At 30.8% G+C, this 20,249-nt stretch overlaps 6 protein-coding genes across 6 annotated transcripts; 3 read left to right on the forward strand and 3 right to left on the reverse strand.

The window, feature by feature from the left end:
- Positions 1 to 620: 620 nt before the first annotated feature.
- Positions 621 to 4,478, forward strand: CLU1 (translation initiation factor 3 subunit CLU1; the record flags this gene model as incomplete). The annotated part of the gene is made up of 1 exon (XM_004182287.1): positions 621 to 4,478. One exon carries the CDS (start codon positions 621 to 623, stop codon positions 4,476 to 4,478), a length of 3,858 nt encoding a protein of 1,285 aa, XP_004182335.1.
- A 631-nt stretch (positions 4,479 to 5,109) lies between these two features.
- Positions 5,110 to 6,786, reverse strand: SEC59 (dolichol kinase; the record flags this gene model as incomplete). Its single annotated transcript, XM_004182288.1, has 1 exon — positions 5,110 to 6,786. One exon carries the CDS (start codon positions 6,784 to 6,786, stop codon positions 5,110 to 5,112), a length of 1,677 nt encoding a protein of 558 aa, XP_004182336.1.
- A 502-nt stretch (positions 6,787 to 7,288) lies between these two features.
- On the reverse strand, positions 7,289 to 9,673 carry TBLA0I01600 (uncharacterized protein; the record flags this gene model as incomplete). Its single annotated transcript, XM_004182289.1, has 1 exon — positions 7,289 to 9,673. The coding sequence occupies one exon, from the start codon at positions 9,671 to 9,673 to the stop codon at positions 7,289 to 7,291; it is 2,385 nt and encodes a 794-aa protein (XP_004182337.1).
- Positions 9,674 to 9,942: 269 nt separating this feature from the next.
- Positions 9,943 to 13,263, forward strand: PRP16 (DEAH-box RNA helicase PRP16; the record flags this gene model as incomplete). The annotated part of the gene is made up of 1 exon (XM_004182290.1): positions 9,943 to 13,263. The coding sequence occupies one exon, from the start codon at positions 9,943 to 9,945 to the stop codon at positions 13,261 to 13,263; it is 3,321 nt and encodes a 1,106-aa protein (XP_004182338.1).
- A 482-nt stretch (positions 13,264 to 13,745) lies between these two features.
- TBLA0I01620 (uncharacterized protein) lies at positions 13,746 to 17,144 on the reverse strand (the record flags this gene model as incomplete). Its single annotated transcript, XM_004182291.1, has 1 exon — positions 13,746 to 17,144. One exon carries the CDS (start codon positions 17,142 to 17,144, stop codon positions 13,746 to 13,748), a length of 3,399 nt encoding a protein of 1,132 aa, XP_004182339.1.
- Positions 17,145 to 18,449: 1,305 nt separating this feature from the next.
- Positions 18,450 to 19,820, forward strand: TBLA0I01630 (uncharacterized protein; the record flags this gene model as incomplete). Its single annotated transcript, XM_004182292.1, has 1 exon — positions 18,450 to 19,820. One exon carries the CDS (start codon positions 18,450 to 18,452, stop codon positions 19,818 to 19,820), a length of 1,371 nt encoding a protein of 456 aa, XP_004182340.1.
- Positions 19,821 to 20,249: the final 429 nt, after the last annotated feature.

The following is a 20,249-nucleotide window of genomic DNA, read 5'->3' on the forward strand; positions in this document are numbered from 1 at the left end:
AAAAGATAATTCAGCATCTGTTCTAAAACTTCACATCTTTTATGCACTTGCAATATATCGGATTTTAATAGTTATGAGGATAGTAATACTATATTCATCTTGTCTTGACATAAACTCATTTCGGAGTAATTTATTCTTGTTTGAATTTCAGGGCATGAAATCACTTGAAACGAATTAAAATGCTTTATTTGTCAAGCTTTTTTATTTTCCGGCGCGGTACTTCCTTCAAGCTAAACGGAATACGTTACGATTTTCCAATTAGTGGCAATAGTGGGGACTCATCCAGTTTTATTATTATTACCATTACAGTTGGGATTGTTGAAGTCAATTGAGTCGAATTAAGCACTAAACTTTTGATAAGAATTGATTATCATTGGTATTTTTTCTTAAAGATTCGTAAATTGTATTTAACATTATTTAATTTAATATTATTTTATTTTATATTTTTTATTTTAGTCCTACTTCAAGGTTTAATAGGACAAGAAGTAACTTGTGAAATTTGTTATACCCTCCTCTCAAATTAGATTCTTCCATCTCCTCTAGATACCATCCAACCATTCGTTATTTTTAGATAATAATTATATTACTCTCACCGAATATCTTTATTTTCCAAATACGAAATGGCTGAAACTGCTACTCAATCTGAGGCCATCAAGGTTACTATTAAAATTCCAGACTCAATTGCCTCTAAATCAAATAATGTCACTCATCGTGGTAAATCTAATAAAAATAATGCATCCGCAAAGAATAATAGCACAAAAGAGTTAGTATTACCATTTGATAGATCTTCCAAAGTTAATAGTGTCTTTAACTTGATGAGCTTTCCAACAGCCACAAGATATTTTACTAATTTTAACTTGAAATATAACGGTAAGATCTTAAATCATGATGAGACTTTTGAAGAAATCTTAAATGATAAGGATAAGAAAATAGATAACTTCACTTTAAATATCGATATCAAGCCTTACACTACTAACGAAGCTCTGAAACATATTATAAATGTTCGTGAATTTATTGGTTTCTCTGATGAGTCTGTTGATGCATTATCTGAATTTGCTATCTCAACAGGTTCAAAATTCTCTGAATTGAAATTCGATGAAATCAAAGAAAAATCTTCAATTGAAGAAGTTACTTCTTCAACTACTGAAGAAGAACAAAAGAAGAAAACTGTTTTGAAAATCGATGAAGCAGAAAAACAAAAATTTATTGAAAACGTGCATGAAATCTTCGAACTTGCTAAATCTTCTTCAATCAAAAATATCATGTCCACTGAGATGAATTTAGTTAAACCTTGTGTTCGTTCATTAGCTCTATCTTCTTATAATCCTGTACCAGCTTTCTATAGAACTAAGGGCCATCTTCTATATTTACAAGTTATAACTTTAGAAGGTGAAACGTTTCACATTACTTGTATTCCATCTGGTTTCTATGTTAACAATTCTACTGTTAACAGATTCGATCCATCAATTAAAATTCTTGACAGCTCTATCGCTAATGAGGATGAATTAATCAAATATACTTTATTTGATTTATTATCAACTGTTTCCAAGAAATTTTCTTCCCATGTTAATGACTTAGACAAGAACTTAGAAAAATTAGATTCTGTCCAATATGTTAAGGCTGTTTCAACTTATTTACATAAGCCATGGCTAATTACAAATATCCCGTCCAATCCTGGTGATTATATGAAATTACAAATTGAATCATTTAATGCTGATGAAAACCAAAACTACAATTCCGAATTCCAAACTATTTTAGAATTGCCAACTTCAAGTGTTGAACAACGTTTAGAGTATGAAAGATTATCAAATAAGATTATTCATGATTTTACCACCTCTTCTGTTAAAGGTGCTATGTCAATCTTGTACAAGGATCTTTCAGCCTTAAACCCTGATGATGATATTCAACAACAAATTTTCTTGAAAGATCGTATATTTTATTCTTTTGTTGATGATATTAATGGCGATTTTGCTACTAAAGGTGGAGAAGCAGCTGCTATTGCTTCATCAAATCAAGATTTACATACCATTAACATTTTGAATCGTTTAAATATTAAAAATATCCATTATTTATTAACTACTATCATTGACTTTGCTGGTAGAAGAATATTAGCACAAACTCCAATTCCAGGGTTATTGAGCCCAGTTGGATTACAAACTGTTAAGGATCCAGAAACAAATGAAGAAACTGTCCAAGACTTGCCAAACGACATTACTGTTAAACATGGGTTTAATGACACCTTGAATGAATTAGTCTTCGATAAATCTTTTGACGACTTAATTAAAGAAGATTTTTCAAGATTATTCCATTTGAAAACTCACGAAATTCAAGGTAATGATATTTCTTTTGCCTCTACAACTAAAGGTATCACTGGTTCAGACAAAAGAAACTATATTATAGATTTGGCTAATACCTATCCTTTAGATGTCAACTTTGCCAAAGAACATTTTGACGATAAATCTGAAACTGAACGTTATCCACATAGACAAACTTTGTTAAGACCAGAATTAGTTGAAAATTGGTGGGCTTCGAAATTGAAAGAAACTGATAAAACCATCGAAAATGGGTTTAACGAAAGATTATTTACTTATAACCCTGATGCTTATCAAGTTAAAGGCGTCGAAGATTCGAATATTCAAGAAATGTCTGATTATTTAAAAGAAACTGTTATTCCCTCTGTGTTGAACAAAATTGTATCTGGTGCTGTAAATGTTCCATACAATGGCGAAAATTTAATTAATATTCTTCATAAAGACGGTATTAACGTTCGTTACTTGGGCTATTTTACTGATTTAGCCAAGAAAGAACTTAAGGAACAAACAGAAGTTTATGAAAATAGATTGAAGGAAATTGAAACCGGTAATAAAGATTATCAAGAATGGGAAGCTGAATATTTGAAAAAGATTGAAACGATGATCACTGAAAGACAAAAACAGGTAAACAAATATATTGAAGAAGGTAAAGAGGTTCCAAAAGAATTAACTGGCGACTTGAACTTAGATGAGAATGAGATTAGAAAACCTACCAATGAAAAGCCAATTATCATCAATACTGATGAATTACTACCTTTAATTAATCTAGCTGAACTTGAAATGATTAGTCGTTCTTTGAAACATATCTTACGAGAACTAACAAAGCCATTGCCAGTTCCTGTTGTTCCATCTATGATTGCTTACATCTTGAATTTATTATTTGGTACCAAATATAACCCAGCTCCTGTTCCAGAAACATCTGACCCGTTCTATCACAATGATTCTTACGAATTTTCGAAACTAAAAAGAGCTGACTTATTAAATAGAGTCGTTTCCCAAACTAAATTACGTTTCCGTTATGATTTAGATTCAGAATGGATTAATAAATTTGATAATTGTCCTTTTGTTTTATTAAGATCAATCTCAAAGAAATTCGGTATTCAATTAGTAAACAAAGACTACTACTTTTCTAAGGATCAATATGATCAATTTGTTAGTACACAAGACAAGAAAGTGAAAAATAAGCTTGTTGCACCAGAGAACACATTCTCTTCTAATGATTTAACTATTGTTCCTGTCATTAAAGGCTTGGATCATTATTCTTCACTAAGTGAAGAGTTCTGGAACGAAGGTCTTGCATCAATGGAAGAAAATGGAAAAATTGGATTAACTTTATTAGGTCAATCTGTTGCTGTAACAGAGGAAGTTTACGGTATTTTACATAAATCTGTGGCTGAAAAATACTTAAGTTTATCTACCGTCTACTCTAAATTAAATTTAATTCCTGAAGCAATTGCGTTCTGCCGTAAATCTTGTATGATCTATGAAAGAATTTGTGGTGTTGATTCTTTTGAATTATTAAGAGCCATGTCAAATTTAGCTTTCCTAGAATATTCTAATGGTAGTCCATACAATGCTTCTGTTGTTTATAAGAGATTGGTTGAAACTTCTAAAGCCTTTAATTCTTCTGAACTAAAGGATTCCTCAATTGTTAATGCATTTAATAGCTTAGAACAATTATCTTTAGGTATCGAAGACGCAAGATTAACCATTGAAATCTTAAATAAGACAAGTGAATTAATCGTTGAAATGGGTGGCAAAGATTCTTTAGCCTATGCTACTAACGAATCTAAGATTGGTAATCTATACGCAAGTGCAAAGGAATATCAAAAATCCTTAAGTCATTTGGCTGTTACTCGTGAAATATTTACCAAACAATTGGGTATTAATAATCTAACAACTGTTCAATCTAGACAATGGGTTGAAGGACTAAATGGTATTATTCAAGATGCACGTAACAAAAAGAAATTGGAAGCTGAACAATCTGGCAGTAGCAGCACTAAGGTAAAATCAAATAACAATACTACTAAGAAACACAATAAGAAAGCTGAAAAGGTTCAAGAAGATTTAGCTGACAAGTCTGTTGATGAGTTATTAGCATTTATTGAAAGTGGCGATCAAAAGAAATCTGATAAGAAGAAATCTAAGAAATCTGGTAAGAAATAATCTTATATTTTTAATAAAAAGAGCTTTTCTTAGTCATTTTAATGTTGTTTTTTTTCCACCAGTGTTCTTCTTTTCACAGATACTTGTTTTCTACTTGTCATATATTATTGAATTCTATCTCCATATTTATTGCATTATAAAAGGGCCAAAGTTCAATAAAATTTATTCTATTTATTATTTTCTGTTAATATGTAATTATATGTAAATATTTTGTACAACTAAAAGAAAACATCGCACTATTAATATAAGTACATATACATATGGATGCTAAAATAAAAGTACAATTTGGAAATATAGATAGAACGTTTTTCTGTGAAAAATTAAATTACAAAAATGATAAATCTATGCCTTGCATTACATTTCATTATTAATATTATTGTTAGTGTTACTGTTAGTATTATTATTAGTATTATTATTATTATTATTAGGAGTGTTAATATTACCATTAATATTGTATCAAAGTAGTGTCATTAAATTAAAAAAAAAGATATCATAAAAAATGAACGATAAAAAGAATGGAGTGAAAATACAGGAAAGATCAAAAGTGCTTATAATATATGTAAAGGGATGAGAAGATAAAATAATCTTCAATCGAGATTGATATTACAATAACATTCTTTATAGCTTAGGTTTAATTGGAAGTCAATAGCTGCTCACAAATTAACATAAATGCAGGGATTAAAATATTATCATTCATGGTTGAGTTACCTTCAAGTATACCAGTTAAAGTACACATTAAAGTAATATTTAATTTTCTAATATTAGGAAAATAACCTAAATATGTTTGTAAAAACACCGACGTTATTGTAGTACACACAATAAATGCTAGAGTACCTTCGATAGTCTTTTTAGAATTTGGCCACTTAATTTTGCCAATCTTTTGGCCAACGATTGATGCCATCGAATCGCCTATTCCTAAACTAATTAACCCTACGGGTGAATCTTTAAATAATAGCGGAGTTGAAACACCAACAATTAAATAGATGTAGGAAATAATTAATGGACCTTTCGAATCTCTTGCATCTGCAAATGATTTTAAATAATTATTCAAAACTTTGTCGAATGGTTCTAAATTCAAAAAGCGAAGATATTCTACTGATAGTATAATTATTATGGAACCACTTAAGGATAATTTTACAAAATTTGGATCCATCTTAAATGGCTTTAAAATACAAAGTAAAATTAAAAAATGCCAAACTTTCCTGGAAGTGTTTAATGATATCAAATTTTTAAAAACTGTAACAGTGGGAATCGATAACAATAATATTGACAACCAAATTGTTAAAATATTTTGTCTTGTATTTGATGAAAGAATATAATTAAATAGCCAATTCAAGGGAGATCTGTTGTCTATGGACTTTAAAATATTAGTAATCAACATTGGAAATAGAACAATAAAATTTAATAAAAGTATTAAGGATTTATGAATGGGTTTTACCGTTTTAAAAATATTAAGCCGATCAAATATTAAATAAGAAATAACAAAATTAATGCTTATTGTAATAAATAATGATGATAATGTAACTTTCAAAATTTGAAAATATATGGCATCTGAATGGATTAAAAATAGAATGTTCGTTAATAGAACACTGAATATATTGCATTCGATAATGTCTAAGCTTTTAAGCTTAGAAATTTTCATTAGAATTCTAGCAAAACAATGATTCAGAATAATAGGAATTGGAATTAGGTACCAAGCATTAATGTTTGTACTTAGTTTAAAGTCATTTGTGTATACCCACAAAATAAGGATTGATTGAATGACAATAGTCCTGAAAAATGAAAATTCTAAGATATTTATTAGTAATATACTGTTAATAATCGTTAAAGTCATATTATTTTTTAAACATGTTAATGAAACAAAAAATGGCAAATAGAACAAATAAACGAAGTCAAATTTTTTATTTGCGTATGTAATAAAAAAAATTGGCAAAACACCCAGTAGTTCAACTTTAATCATTGCTTGATAATCACGGGGCATTAAAAGATTAAATTTATCATTTGCAATAAGTACAGTAAATATAATAATTGCACTTTGAATATAATTTTGGAATTGTAGGACTTCCATAGAGCCTTCATCATCAAAATTATAACTAATCTTATCTTGTGAATAAACGCTATTATTATTGCTATAGATAGAATTATTTTTATTGAAGTTTTTATAAAAGTTGTTTTCTTTTTCTGAATGCAAACTGTCGATTTCATCGAATTCTGATATAGAATCTGATGATAATGTGGTTATAGTAGTAGTAGCGGTCACAGTAGTAGCCACATTATCCAAATTGGAACTCTTTACGTAGGCAGCCATATTTAAATCAAAGACTCTTGGATTTAATAAAAGCAAAAAATGGAGTATATATCCAAAATATCAGTAAAAGTAAACCAAGTATTAGCAATAGAAATCAAATATTTTGGGTAGAGTAATTGGTAAGGTATTTGGATGCAGAGTTTCGTAAAAATATTAAGCTATTACCACTAGAGTTTAAGAATATATATATTTGTGTTTATATGAACGAGCGATCTGGGATACTTTAAAGTATAGTTGAAGTAAATGTTTGATCTTATAAAAGATAAAATTTTATCATATTAGTCTTATGCTTCCCATTGTTTTATATAAATAAAATAAAACGAAAACGCAAACAAACTTTCTTTTGGAAAAAAATCGTATCCGTAGCCCAAAACAGCACATTATAGCCTAATAAGGAAATGACTAAAATAGGCGAAGAGTGGCATGCGGCGTTCCTTTTTAAGACTCCGATGTCACAAAAATTGAATAGTTATGATCCAGAAGTCATATATTTTTAAAACTATTACTGTATAAATCTTCCAATAGCGACAAACGCACCCTGTCTTCTAAATATTACCTCGTTTAGAGCCATAGGATTATTTGCTAGATGTATGAGAATAGGAATGTCGTGGTCAGGTTCAATGACATCTAGAGAAAACGTTGCTATTTCATCAGAACCAATGTGAGATTTGTTAACTGGTATTATATCATTTGATAGAATTTCTGTGATTTTAACACCGTACCTACTAAATCCCGAATAAACAGTCATTAAGTCACCTACTTGTAAATGTTCATTCATATACAATGTCTTGATTTTTATTTGGAATGAATTTGAAGTCTCAAGGTTAAAATCAACAGAGGTAGCTATATTACCTATCGATATTGATTGATAATCTGCATTTAATACTTTTAACGTTACAGAGTCACTTTCGAGCGCAATCGGTAGTGGTGCATTTTTTATTGAATCAACTGTAGATGATATTCTGTCAACTATTAAGCTCTGCTTGGATGGATATACGGTAATATTCTCACCCGGCTGTATAGTACCATTGATAACTTTACCAGTTATTAAAGTTGCATGTTTGTCACTTTCATGCATTTTACGTTTTAATATTTGGAAAATAAAAGGCTTCTTACTAATATTATCATATTTATGGATTGTCAACTTTTCAATTGTTGAAAATAAACTAGCACCACCTTCATACCATTTCATTTGTTTTGGATAATCAACATTGTGCACACCTTCCCCAGTTCTGCCACTTATTGGTATCCATGATACGTTCTCTACATGCTTAAATTGAATGTCTTTTAAAAATACTGTTAGCTCATTTTTTATAGACATAAAACGGACTTCATCCCATTCGACTGTATCCATTTTATTCATTGCAAAAATCAAATATTTAATCCCCATAGTTTTAGTCAATAATATATGGTCCCTTGTCTGACCATCAAGACTGAAACCTTTTTCAAATGATTCAATGTTACAATCGATACAAATTACTATCAAATTACTATTGAACACCCATGTTCTTGCTTTAGAAACGTAACTTTTATTTCCTGGTATTTCATTTATATTATAAGCAGTAGAATTTAATTCATTGTCTAAAAATAGATTCCTCTTGTGTATCTCGATTGTATGGGGGAATAAAGAGGACCCTGACTGCCTTTCATTTTTACTTTTATCAACTAACCATGCGAGATAATTCGTTGATTTAAGGTGTTTTTCAGAATCCCATTTGATTCGACGAATTGTATCATAATCAAGTAGATTGAAATCTTGAATTAAACGACCCATTAATGTCGATTTACCTGATCCGGTATCACCCATTATCAATATATTGATAGATTTTATATCATTTTTTTTGACATAATTGTCAATTTCAATGGCTTGATAAGGTTCCGATGGAATAAATACTTGTTTAATAGACTCCATTCTCTTCTTTTCTTCCTCTTCTTTTTTTTTCTGCTCTTCTAAAGTTTTATCAATTTTTAATTTAGACACCTTTTGTGTTACATCTACAAAGGCTTTAGCTTGGGCCTCTAAAACGATGTCATCAGGACTTGGCTTTTCAAAATTTTTCTTAATTTGATCTTTGCTTAGATAAACATTGTGTTTCTTATTTGGATAAAAGACTGTATACTGATTAGAACATCTACTTCTCTTACTATTATTGATACATATTTCATTCAACTTAGAATTATTAATAATGCTGCTTTGGGTCTTAAATATATAGCCGCTATTAGAATGACTTCTAAGATTTTGTTGAGAGATTAGATTCCATATTAAACGTGAATTTTTTATTTTATCATGAAGCATAATAGGATTTTTAGTGCTTGGGTCCATCTCTGAAGTTTGTGAGCCATGTAAATGTGATTTGTTATTTGTTCTATTTTTATTAAGTACAGTATTGTCTTTATTTCGAAGTTCAAAACCTTGTGATTTCCTAATAGCAGTTAGTTTTAAGCTCAATCTCACATTATTAGGTGTACTAATTAAAGAGATATCGGATGAAGGTTGATTCTGCTTTAGCTTAGCATCATTGGTTGTCTGAAATTTTTCAAATTTATTCAATCTTGAAGATGTAGATGTTTCATTATTTATTGTAATCAGATTGTTAGTACTTTCAAAAGTTGGAGTATTTTGCGATAAAGTGTTTTCCTTCTCCTGTCGAGCCTTTTTTATTGCTGCAAACTTTTCAGATAGAGATTGTTTTTTCACCAGTAACTCAGTACTGCCAGCCATATCTGTTCTATTCTTTAAGCCATCTTCAGTTTGTAATTTTGATAATAATCCAATGCTTCTTGAAGATTTATGTAGTTTAGATTCATCTATGCTTGAAAGATTAGCTGTATTTTGTTCTTGGTTTTTAGCTGCTCTCAGCTTTGCTAGCCTTTCTAAAGCAGACATTTATGATTCTTGTTATCGATAATTGTTTAAGGCTTTTCGTCTTAAACGTATTAATTGCCTTTTATAATTTAGGCTAATGACCTCTAGATATAAGCTTTATTTACACCTATTAGTAAATAGCAAGTTTTGGGAAAGAATTTAAGATTTATACTAAAGCGAATGTTAAAAAAAAAGATATCATGAAAAATTTTTTTGAAAAAAACACCCTAAAAATATTAGATATCAGATAATTGTATTACTAAATATTCTTTTTCATTCAAATAGTTTTAATGGATAGTTATTCTGATGATTTGAGCTTACAAACGCTGATCCAAGAGCATACAAGATCAAATGTTACAGTTAATTTTGTCAAAACCCTCCGCCGCTTAGCACAAAATAATAAGGATAGCCAAGAGAACTTCCTAAAAGGTTGTCAAGCATTGGGGAAATTTTTTAATCAAGATAAATTCTTAATTGATCTTCATTTTAAGCTTATCAGGAATGAATCATCTTCCAGAATTCATGGGTCTACAGGGCAGACCAATATTACAGGAACAAACCACATTCTACAGCCTCAACACACAAAGAAAAAAATTAAATTAAGAAAGCCGATACATTATGATGATGACGAAAACGTTGATGATTATAATACTGATCTATTAAATAGCAATAATAGTAAATTAGATCCTTTAAGTGATCGTAAATCTAAGCCTGAATCTAATAATGACGGTAAGTCAAATGGAATGGACAATAGTAATCAAGCAAGGCCCAAAGTAACTTTACAAAAAATTAGTAAGAGCAAGGCATTGGAACATAATACATACTCTTCTGTTCCTCCTAGTAAAGAAAATATATTAAAGATAAATGAACAAAGGTGGAGCAATGAGCTAGACAAATCTGAGTTATCACAACCTAAAAGCAACATTAACACATCATCTTCAGGCGGTATTTCTGCTCATCACATATTAGAAGGCTATTCAAGCGAAGAAAATGATTTTAGCTCTCAAAATGAACCTGAGTTCTATTCTGATGAAGAATTATTAGCTGAAGATCGTGAATGGTATGATCACGATGATGACTATGGAAACCCTATTTATGCAAATCAGGAACTAAACGGTCATTTTAATCTTCCATCTGAAAATACATCTAATAACAAAATGGTACTTGATTCGGTCGATGAAAATATTCAAATTATGACAACTCCTCTGAATAAACGAAAAGACTTGTTACCTTGGTTTTTGAAGAATTATGCAATTGAACACAATATCGAAAATGCTGCCATTATAGGCTCTTTAAGTCATTCTAACAATGATGGCTTAATTGATCCCTATCGAAAACCAAATGGATTATTTGCTGTCAATGCAAGAAAAGGAAGTTATTTAGTATCTAATCATAGGAGATTACATGAGAGAAATGAAATTCAAAAAGAATCTACTAATATAGTGGGCACAATGCTTGGGAATATACTAGGCGCGGAAGAGCAGAACCATGATGATAAGAACAGAAATCAGCGAACGGAAGATGATGTTACCTATACAAATAAAAATGATATTAAAAGGCTTAGAGAATCATTACCTGTTTACAATGTGAGATCTCCCCTCTTACAAGTTATTCGTGAAAATCAAGTATGTGTAATTATTGGGGAAACTGGCTCTGGTAAAACTACACAATTGGCGCAATATTTATATGAAGAGGGATTTTGTATGTCTGGTAAACAGATTATTTGTACCCAGCCTCGTAGAGTTGCTGCCATGTCAGTAGCAAAGAGAGTTGCTCAAGAAATGGGCGTAGAATTAGGCGATAAGGTTGGTTATGTAATAAGATTCGAAGATAAAACGTCTAGAAATACTCAGATAAAATTCATGACCGATGGTATTTTATTAAGAGAGTCATTATTAGATAAAAATCTAGATAAATATAGCTGTGTCATTATTGATGAGGCACACGAACGAACGTTAAATACAGATGTGTTACTTGGGTTATTTAAACAGTTACTTTCTAGACGAATGGATATAAAAATTATTATAACGTCAGCTACTATCAATGCAGATAAATTTTCTGAATTTTTTGGTGGTGCACCTCAATTTAAAATCCCAGGTAGAACTTATCCTGTTGAGTTAATATATTCGAAACATCCAGTAAGTGATTATGTAGAAGCAGCGGTATCAACAGCAATGCAAATACATATGTCATCGCCTGTCAATAGTGGTGATATTTTAATCTTTATGACTGGTCAGGAAGATATTGAAACAACAGCCTCTGAAATTAGATCAAAACTATTAGAAGTTTATTCCAAAAAGTACCAAATAACTAGACATGATGAAATAAATGATGTAGAAGTTTTCCCAATTTATTCTGCTCTGCCAGCAGATATTCAATCTAAAATATTTATTAATTTTGAAGGTAAAAAGAGAAAAATCATTATTGCAACAAACATTGCTGAAACATCTTTAACTATTGATGGTATAAGATATGTAATTGATACTGGATATTCGAAATTAAAAGTTTATAATCCTCGAATTGGGCTGGATAGTTTAGTTGTAACGCCTATTGCTGTTGCAAATGCAAACCAAAGATCAGGTAGAGCAGGCCGTACGGCAGCAGGGACAGCATATAGATTATATACTGAAGGGACACTAGCTGAAGATATGTATATTCAGCCAGTACCAGAAATTCAAAGGACCAATTTATCAAATATTACTTTATTATTGAAATCTTTGGAGATCAATGATATTCTGAAATTTCCATTTCTTGATAAACCTCCAACACAATCATTTATTTCATCATTATATGAGCTTTGGTTTATCGGTGCTCTTTCAAACAAGGGTGAGCTAACGACATTGGGGAAAGCGATGACAAAATTCCCTTTACAACCAACCTTGGCTAAAATTTTACTACTTTCATCAAAAAATGGTTGTAGTGAAGAAATGTTAACAATTGTCTCAATGCTTTCGATTCCACAAGTATTTTACAGGCCTAAGGAAAGAGAAACCGAGAGTGATAAAGCTCGTATGAGATTTTTCATTAACGAATCAGATCATCTAACTTTATTAAATGTCTATTCGCAATGGAAAGCTAATAAATTCTCAAAAATTTGGTGCACAAGGAACTTTTTACAGTATAAATCTTTGAAAAGGGTTCATGAGATTAGAGCACAATTGAAACAGTTGATGGATATTAATAAAATACCTGTTGTTTCGTCAGGTAAGGATTGGGATATAATTCGTAAGACAATTTGTAGTGGTTTTTCTCACCAATCAGCTAAATTAGTTGGATTGGGGAAATACATTCAGTTAAGAACCGGTATGGAAGTCAAATTACATCCAACAAGTTCATTATATGGTTTGGGGAATTTGCCAAAATATGTTGTTTATAACGAATTATTAATGACTGGAAATCAATATATATGCTGTGTTACTACTGTTGATCCATTCTGGTTGATGGACTACGGTAGTTTATTATTCGATATTAAACGGGTTAAGGAAATTAATGACCAATATTCTGCAAATATATTTCATTCATATGGCTATGATGATTCGAGTGATGATAAAAAAGAAATTGATCTAATTGAAAAAAAATTACAGAAATTAATAAAAAGAAGGAAAAAATGATTGAAAAGATTCTAACAGATATTGGCGATACTTCTGACAATTTTAGTACTAGTTCATTGTCTAAAAAGAGGAAGAATAATAGGGGCAGTTATGTCCACATTGGCTTCAGAAAGAGAAGGCCATTCTAGAGGAAAACTTTAAACTAGATTAAATGCAAATACAATCAGTTGCAGAAACATTTTAACTGACAACATTTTACATGATTTTTGTTTCTTAGTTTTATAGACCGAGCTATATAATGCAAATTAAACTAAATAGACTTGATTATATAAACTATAATCATATTGTTAAAGAATATTATCTATGCAGTGCAATAAACAGTATTAATTGGAATGCCTATGTTCTTCTGATACTGCTCCATTTTTATTGATTGTCCTATTTGGAGTACTAGTTTTTTATACCACTATCAGGTTGAATATTGGTTACAGCTACATAAGAAGAACTCTGCTATTTTCTGGAGTCAATTGTATCTGTAAGTGGTATTAAGGAAAGATCCCCTGATGGTTTAACAGTATTATCGTTGCAATTATCTGTAGTAATAAATTCAGGAGTTGTAGTAGCTGTATCTGTTGTAGTTGTGATTGCAGATGAATCTTCATTATCAGTGTCTGTAAGGAAAAACTTTTTTTATTATAAGATGAATAAGTAATATTTTTATGCATTAGAATCGTTGTGATTGAGTTTTCTTGGTCTATGGAAGAAACTTTTTTATCTTCAGGGGTCATCGAGGTTGGTGAAGGACTTGACTCATATTTCACGAAATCTGGCGGCAAGGAAGGTTTTAATATTGATGCCAAGGAGTTGTCTATTTCAAATTCTTTGTTATTTGTATCTAGGTCAGAATTTATATTTGAAATATCATTTGGAATAATAGAACGATTTTTTGTTGGTGATATCTTTGAAATTGAATTAAGGTAATGACTCTTTGAATTTGGTGATGAAGTTGTAGAGTTTATGTGGCGAGTAACAAATGATTTTGGTTCTAACGTTGTAGTATTTTGGTTTAAATGAGAAGCACTTTTCCTTCTCCTAATATTGGATATATTTGAAAAGACATTATTCCTTATATTCTTATCAAAGTTACGGATATTATTAATGTTACTATCGTTATTTGGAAAATAATGACTAAACGAATTTGAAATATGATACGATGGAGCGATAACTTTATTGTGAGGATGTGAGTGTTTCCCGTGATGGTTATGCTTTTTCAAGTGAGAATGAGGAAATAAATTGTTTGGCTTATAAGATGATGGATGAATGATAGGTGTAGTAGAAGAAGAAGAAGAAGAAGATAATGAAGCTAACTGATTGTATTCTATTGTATTACTTATGATATGAAATGACGGCTGTTTTACACGTGGGTGGGTGTGTATGTCATTTAATTGCGGATAAGTTTGAACAGTTTGATTCGTCTCTAAGGAATTTGAAGAAATACTTGAAGTTGAAGACGAAGAATTTTGTAATGAGAAATGAGATTTTCTATTGTTCGTAGGTATTGTTGAATTAATAGGGTTATTACTGTTATGATTGTGTTTATGATTATGATGATGATTATTATTTATAATGATATTAATGTTAAAATTTTGATTTGTATTGACGTTTGGAATATTTTCAAAATTATTGTCATTATTATTAATATTAGAATTTTCATTGTCCAAATTTGACCGGGCTGAATATTCAGATTTACGACGATTTTTATAAATATCGTTTTTCATCAAGAAATGACTTGCTAAAGCTGTGAAGTTTGTATTTGGATAACAATTTGCATTAACACTAGTTGATCTCTTACACTCGTGATGTTTTAATAGAGATATTGAGATTGAAGAATCTTCATTTATTAAATCATCTCGTAATACAGCAGGAGTTGTTTCTTTCTCTTTAATTGTTTCATCATCATCATTAGGGTCTACATGAGAATTCACTTTTGAAAAATAATTTGAATTCCAATTATAATTAAATTGAACTTTATTGCTAGTGTTGGCGGTAGTATTATTATTTGTATTTGTGTTTGTATTTAATAAATTGAATTCTGAGAATTTTACAATTGGATTTGAATTTATTGAAGAGGACACAATAATTTTCCCCTTTAAGAAAGCTATTGCCTTGTCAAGAGCAAACTCTTGTGAACAATGATTTTTAATAATTGAAACTTTGGGCCAAGTGGCTCTTGCACCATTTGTAACTTCTCTTAAAAGAATTTCATTAGTTGGATTTGCTAATAACTGTGTCATGTTAAGCGGTGATCTTAGATCTGGTAAAATGGTTATATCTCCTGAATACTGTTGTGATAGGATGGATCTTAATTTGATTAGTAAATTTTTACAAAATCCAAGTTCATAGATTATATCAAAATAATGAACAATTTCTCTAGACATAAAATCACAAATTTTTGATAAATTAGACTTTAATCTTGCACTAAATTCATCTTCAACATTACCACCAACACATGATAAAGATAATTTTAAAAACGGATAAACGTGGATATTAACCTGACATGCAATGATATGATCGATATTAAACATTTCTGATAGTCTGGAAATTGGTAAATCATTTTCCATGGAGCCATCTACAAATTTAGCAGAAAATGCAGTACCACCATCCCAGATCTTAGTTTCATTGGTAATTGGATCCTTTTCATAAAGGGGACTTGGTGGGAAAATAGTGGGTAAAGCACATGATGCACAGACTGCAGACCAAATTAAAACATTGGGAGAAGTCAAATTATTTAATAATCTTGGTTGTTCAAAGATAGATGCTGGGGATACTGTGATGTTTAATATTCTACCTGTTCTATTATAAGCTTCTCTAAAAGTTAAATCACCCAAAAATTCAATCATCGTATTGATTAATGGTTTATTATTGAACCAAGTCCCATTTTTGAAAAACCTTGCAATTTTAATTAATAAATTTTCACTTTTTGTCTTGTCAGAATCATCATTGAAAAGGTTAAAATCCTTGGATAATATGTCTTCCATTAAGTGAGGTAATTCATTCAAATTTCTTGTACAAATAATACTTGCTACAATGGCACCTGCACTGGAACCACAAATGACTCTTGGTAAAAGATCCAATTCGAAAAAAGTTGTCAAGACACCGATATGGAATAACCCATAAGTGCCACCTCCACTTAATAATAATGCAGTTCTGCCGATATTTTTCCTTGTTTGTTGTAATATCGATAATAAATAGTAGTCATTGATATGAGAATGATTAACCAAAGCCTCTAATGAAAGATTCGATTCTTCAATATACTTTTCTATCAAATCTTTGGTACCTAAATGACAATTTCTATACAAATTGACATCACCCAAGTTACCTAAATTTCTTGTCCAATTAAGTCTAATCAAATATAACAATTCATCATATTTCCCCGTGAGTCTTAAATTTCTCATTTGTAAATAGATGGATTCAATCAATTGATAATCGTATAGAGGAGATTTTTTAACGGATTTCCAATTTGAATTATTTTGTAAATCGTCTAATTCTAAGGAGATTGATTTCCAATGATTGAAAGAATTTGCATTTTTTTTATCAATCAATTTAGATTTAATTTTTTTCCTTAATTTCCTATTTTCCTGGAACGTTTGAATTATTTGATTACCATCTATCAAATTGAAAATGAAAAAATAAACCATCAATATTCGTTGAAATGCATAGATAACGGTTGATATGATATAAGAATACAATTTCTTATCAGGTTTATCGGCAGGTTTATCGGCAGGTTTATTGGCATCTGGATTGTTTTTTTTAAACTTGAAAAGACCCAATGAAAAAAGCTTCTTGTGTTTTTTCTTGGGTATTTTTTTTTCTATTTCCAGATTTTCATAATACTTTTCTATTAAAGATTGTGTGATAGACAAACGATCAATACCATTAGACATATAGCATACGACAAAAAAAGTGGTGATGTTACTTTTGGTTTTGTAATAATAATTCTTGTTCTAAGTTGTATATTTTTGTATTTGTTACTTCTGTAAATTTCGTAACTTTAGTGTTTTGTAGAAATTCGGTTTGGCAATTGCTATCCTAATTATTTTTTGTATTGGATAATTGCCCTGAATTAAAAAGAGTAATAAAGATTTTCTATCAATGTAGATCTCAAAGTTCTAGCGTGTATTTCCTAATTGAGAAAATGACAATTTTCATACCAGAAACATGTGGAGAAAGAATATGTATTCAAGAATGTGAATGGCTACAGAATGCCCCATGAAATTCCTCCTTCCTATATATATATATATATATAAGAGCCGCGATGGCTCATTGCCAAGCTTGTTGGGCCTGTTGAGGTCTATCACGGAAAGTCACCGGCCGGAATTTGTCGGCCAATTTCAAAAAATTGTTGGGGTACTTTCCCTATTAGGCAGATATCCCTGCGGGTGGACATTCCTGATCAAAAGGGGAAAAGTCCATTGCAAATAGGGAAGAAATTTTTGTAGTGTGCTACAAAACTGGAAAATACTCCGGTATTAAAAAATAAATTGGTTGGTGCACGGGTGTACTTGTCACGTGCAAATATGTAATCACGTGCTTTTCACACCACCTAACCTCAAGAATGTTATAATGCCGGTGCACGGAGGCAAGCTCCCACATTCAGGCACGCCCAGCATGACTCGTCAGGGTTTTTCAAAATAACAAGCGGAAAACAAAAACAAACCAGAAAAACAAAACAAAAACAAGCCAGCACCCAGCAATGCTCATCAAACGATGTCCGCTGTGAGGTTACTCCTGCAGCATCTTCTATGTAGTGGCCCAATCGGGTCCCATGTTGTTTGTATTGCGCCTGCCTTGCAGTGACGTCTTACCTTACCCTTTTTTTGCAAATTTCTTTTGTCATCTATTTATATATATTCTTCATAGTTGTTGTTGTACTTTTATTTTATTTTATATTTTTTTATTCTATTATCATGTTAGCTATCAATACCTGGATCTTGTCTTGAAAAAGATATTATCATAGATACCTATATCATTCTATCTTTACAGATTGGTAGACTTACACCCTTTGGCAAAGGACCTTTTGACAAACACTTTCGGCAAAATACCCTTTGGAAAGCTATCTTTGGCAAATATAACCAGATTTATCGGATAACTTTTAAAGCCACCTTTTGAAATAATACCTTTAATATATATCCATTTGGTAAACCAATTACAAAAATAAATACCCTAATACCCAATTGTATAATAAATTAATGATGGAAAAAAAGATGGACCAAGACCCTATTACATCAGATACAGAAGAGAGCTCCGCCACCATAAACGTTCATGCCAGTACTATATCCTCTTCTGTCTCAGATCCTGCTACACAAAACGATACTAACTTACCTGCTGAAAAGGCAACCAGTTCGGTAAAAGCTATCACTGCAACCTTAAATTCAAATACCCCTTCGTTGTTGCCTGCCGCATCTGTTCCTAAAGCTCAAACATCTAGTCTGCCTTCCACCAACGATCCGTCAAAAGAAACGGTAAAGGACCCAGGAAAAACTACCACCCCTTCTACAAGTCCCAAGACTAGTGATAATGTTTCTCCACTATCTGGCACTTCTAATCAATCCATCGTTCATAAAGAAAGACCAATTAGAGACATTTCCAATGCTTTGAAGAGAAGGCTATCATTTGCATTGCATAAGATGCAAGATGATGAATCTTTGAATTCAAATCCCAATGCAAATGCATCCAGTTCCACCTCTGCATCTACAGTTCTTCCTCATGAGATACCAACATCTCCTTCCAACAGCCATTTACATGTCTTTCAATCCCCACAAACTTCTCCAAATTCTCCATTGAGAATATTTTCTAATGTTTCAAGTCCTCTTATAAGTAATAAAAACCATCCTGGTCATTTCTCAGGATCAGTATCAAGTGATCATCATTTGGCTTCTCCAACTACTCATAATTTTCAACACCATTCTCAATTGACTCATTCTCAATCAATACCGATATCACTGACTTTAAATCATTATAGAAACCTATATCCAAATTCCGTGAATCATCCGTCTTCAACTTCAAAAACTTATAATCGTCAATATATTTCTGATGATGAAGATTTGGAAAATAATTCTTCAGCACATGCTGCATTTATAAAAGCTTTGGGGAATAAATTTAGTTCTTCCCCTATTCAATTTCAAAGACCAATCTCCCCAAGAAATAGTCTACTAAAACATCAAGCGCCATGCCAATCTCAATCTAAATCTAAATCAACTAAACTGCCCCCACTCATTAATACTCAATCAAACGAATCTCAAGAAACTCCTACCACTAAATCAAGTTTAGATTCAACCACTTCCACCACTTCTTCCAAAAATTCTTCAATCCAATCTCCAAAACATGAACAAGATGCTGTAAGAACTTTAATATCGATGGCTACATCTTCAAACCCATCAACACCGACAAAAACCACTTCTAATGATAGTTTAAATACTTCGGCAACTTCAACTACAACCGTATCTGCTAACACCAGCACACAAACTACGTCTGGCAATAAGCCTTCAAACACTCCAAAAGTGAATGATAATAATGTGCCTGCATCTAATGAAAGTACAGAATCTGATGAAGATCTTTAAATTGTAACAATAACAATGGGTGTGATTTATAGAAAAAATCAAAATATATATAATTTCATCACACAATGTAATACTAATAATAACGAATGAACTTATCGCAACACTAATAATAACAATAATAATAACGTATATTAACGAATAAACTAATTTAATTACTAATATTTATACCCTCATTATTTTCTTTTATATTTTTTCATACTTCAATCTTTTTTTTTTTTAGAATTTTTATTTTACTTTCTATTTTATTTTATTTTTTTTTTAAATACCATCATCACTTTTCGGTTATAAACAATTTATATCCGATCCTAAATTTTTCGGAGTTTTAGCCAATCCATTTTAAGAATTCCTCTATTTCATACCCCACTTTAGGTATTTATAAATCATAATTATCACACAAAAAAAATACCAATGAATCAAATCAAAAATATA

This window comes from Henningerozyma blattae, chromosome 9 (assembly GCF_000315915.1).
Source record: "Henningerozyma blattae CBS 6284 chromosome 9, complete genome".
NCBI classification, from domain to species: domain Eukaryota; kingdom Fungi; phylum Ascomycota; class Saccharomycetes; order Saccharomycetales; family Saccharomycetaceae; genus Henningerozyma; species Henningerozyma blattae.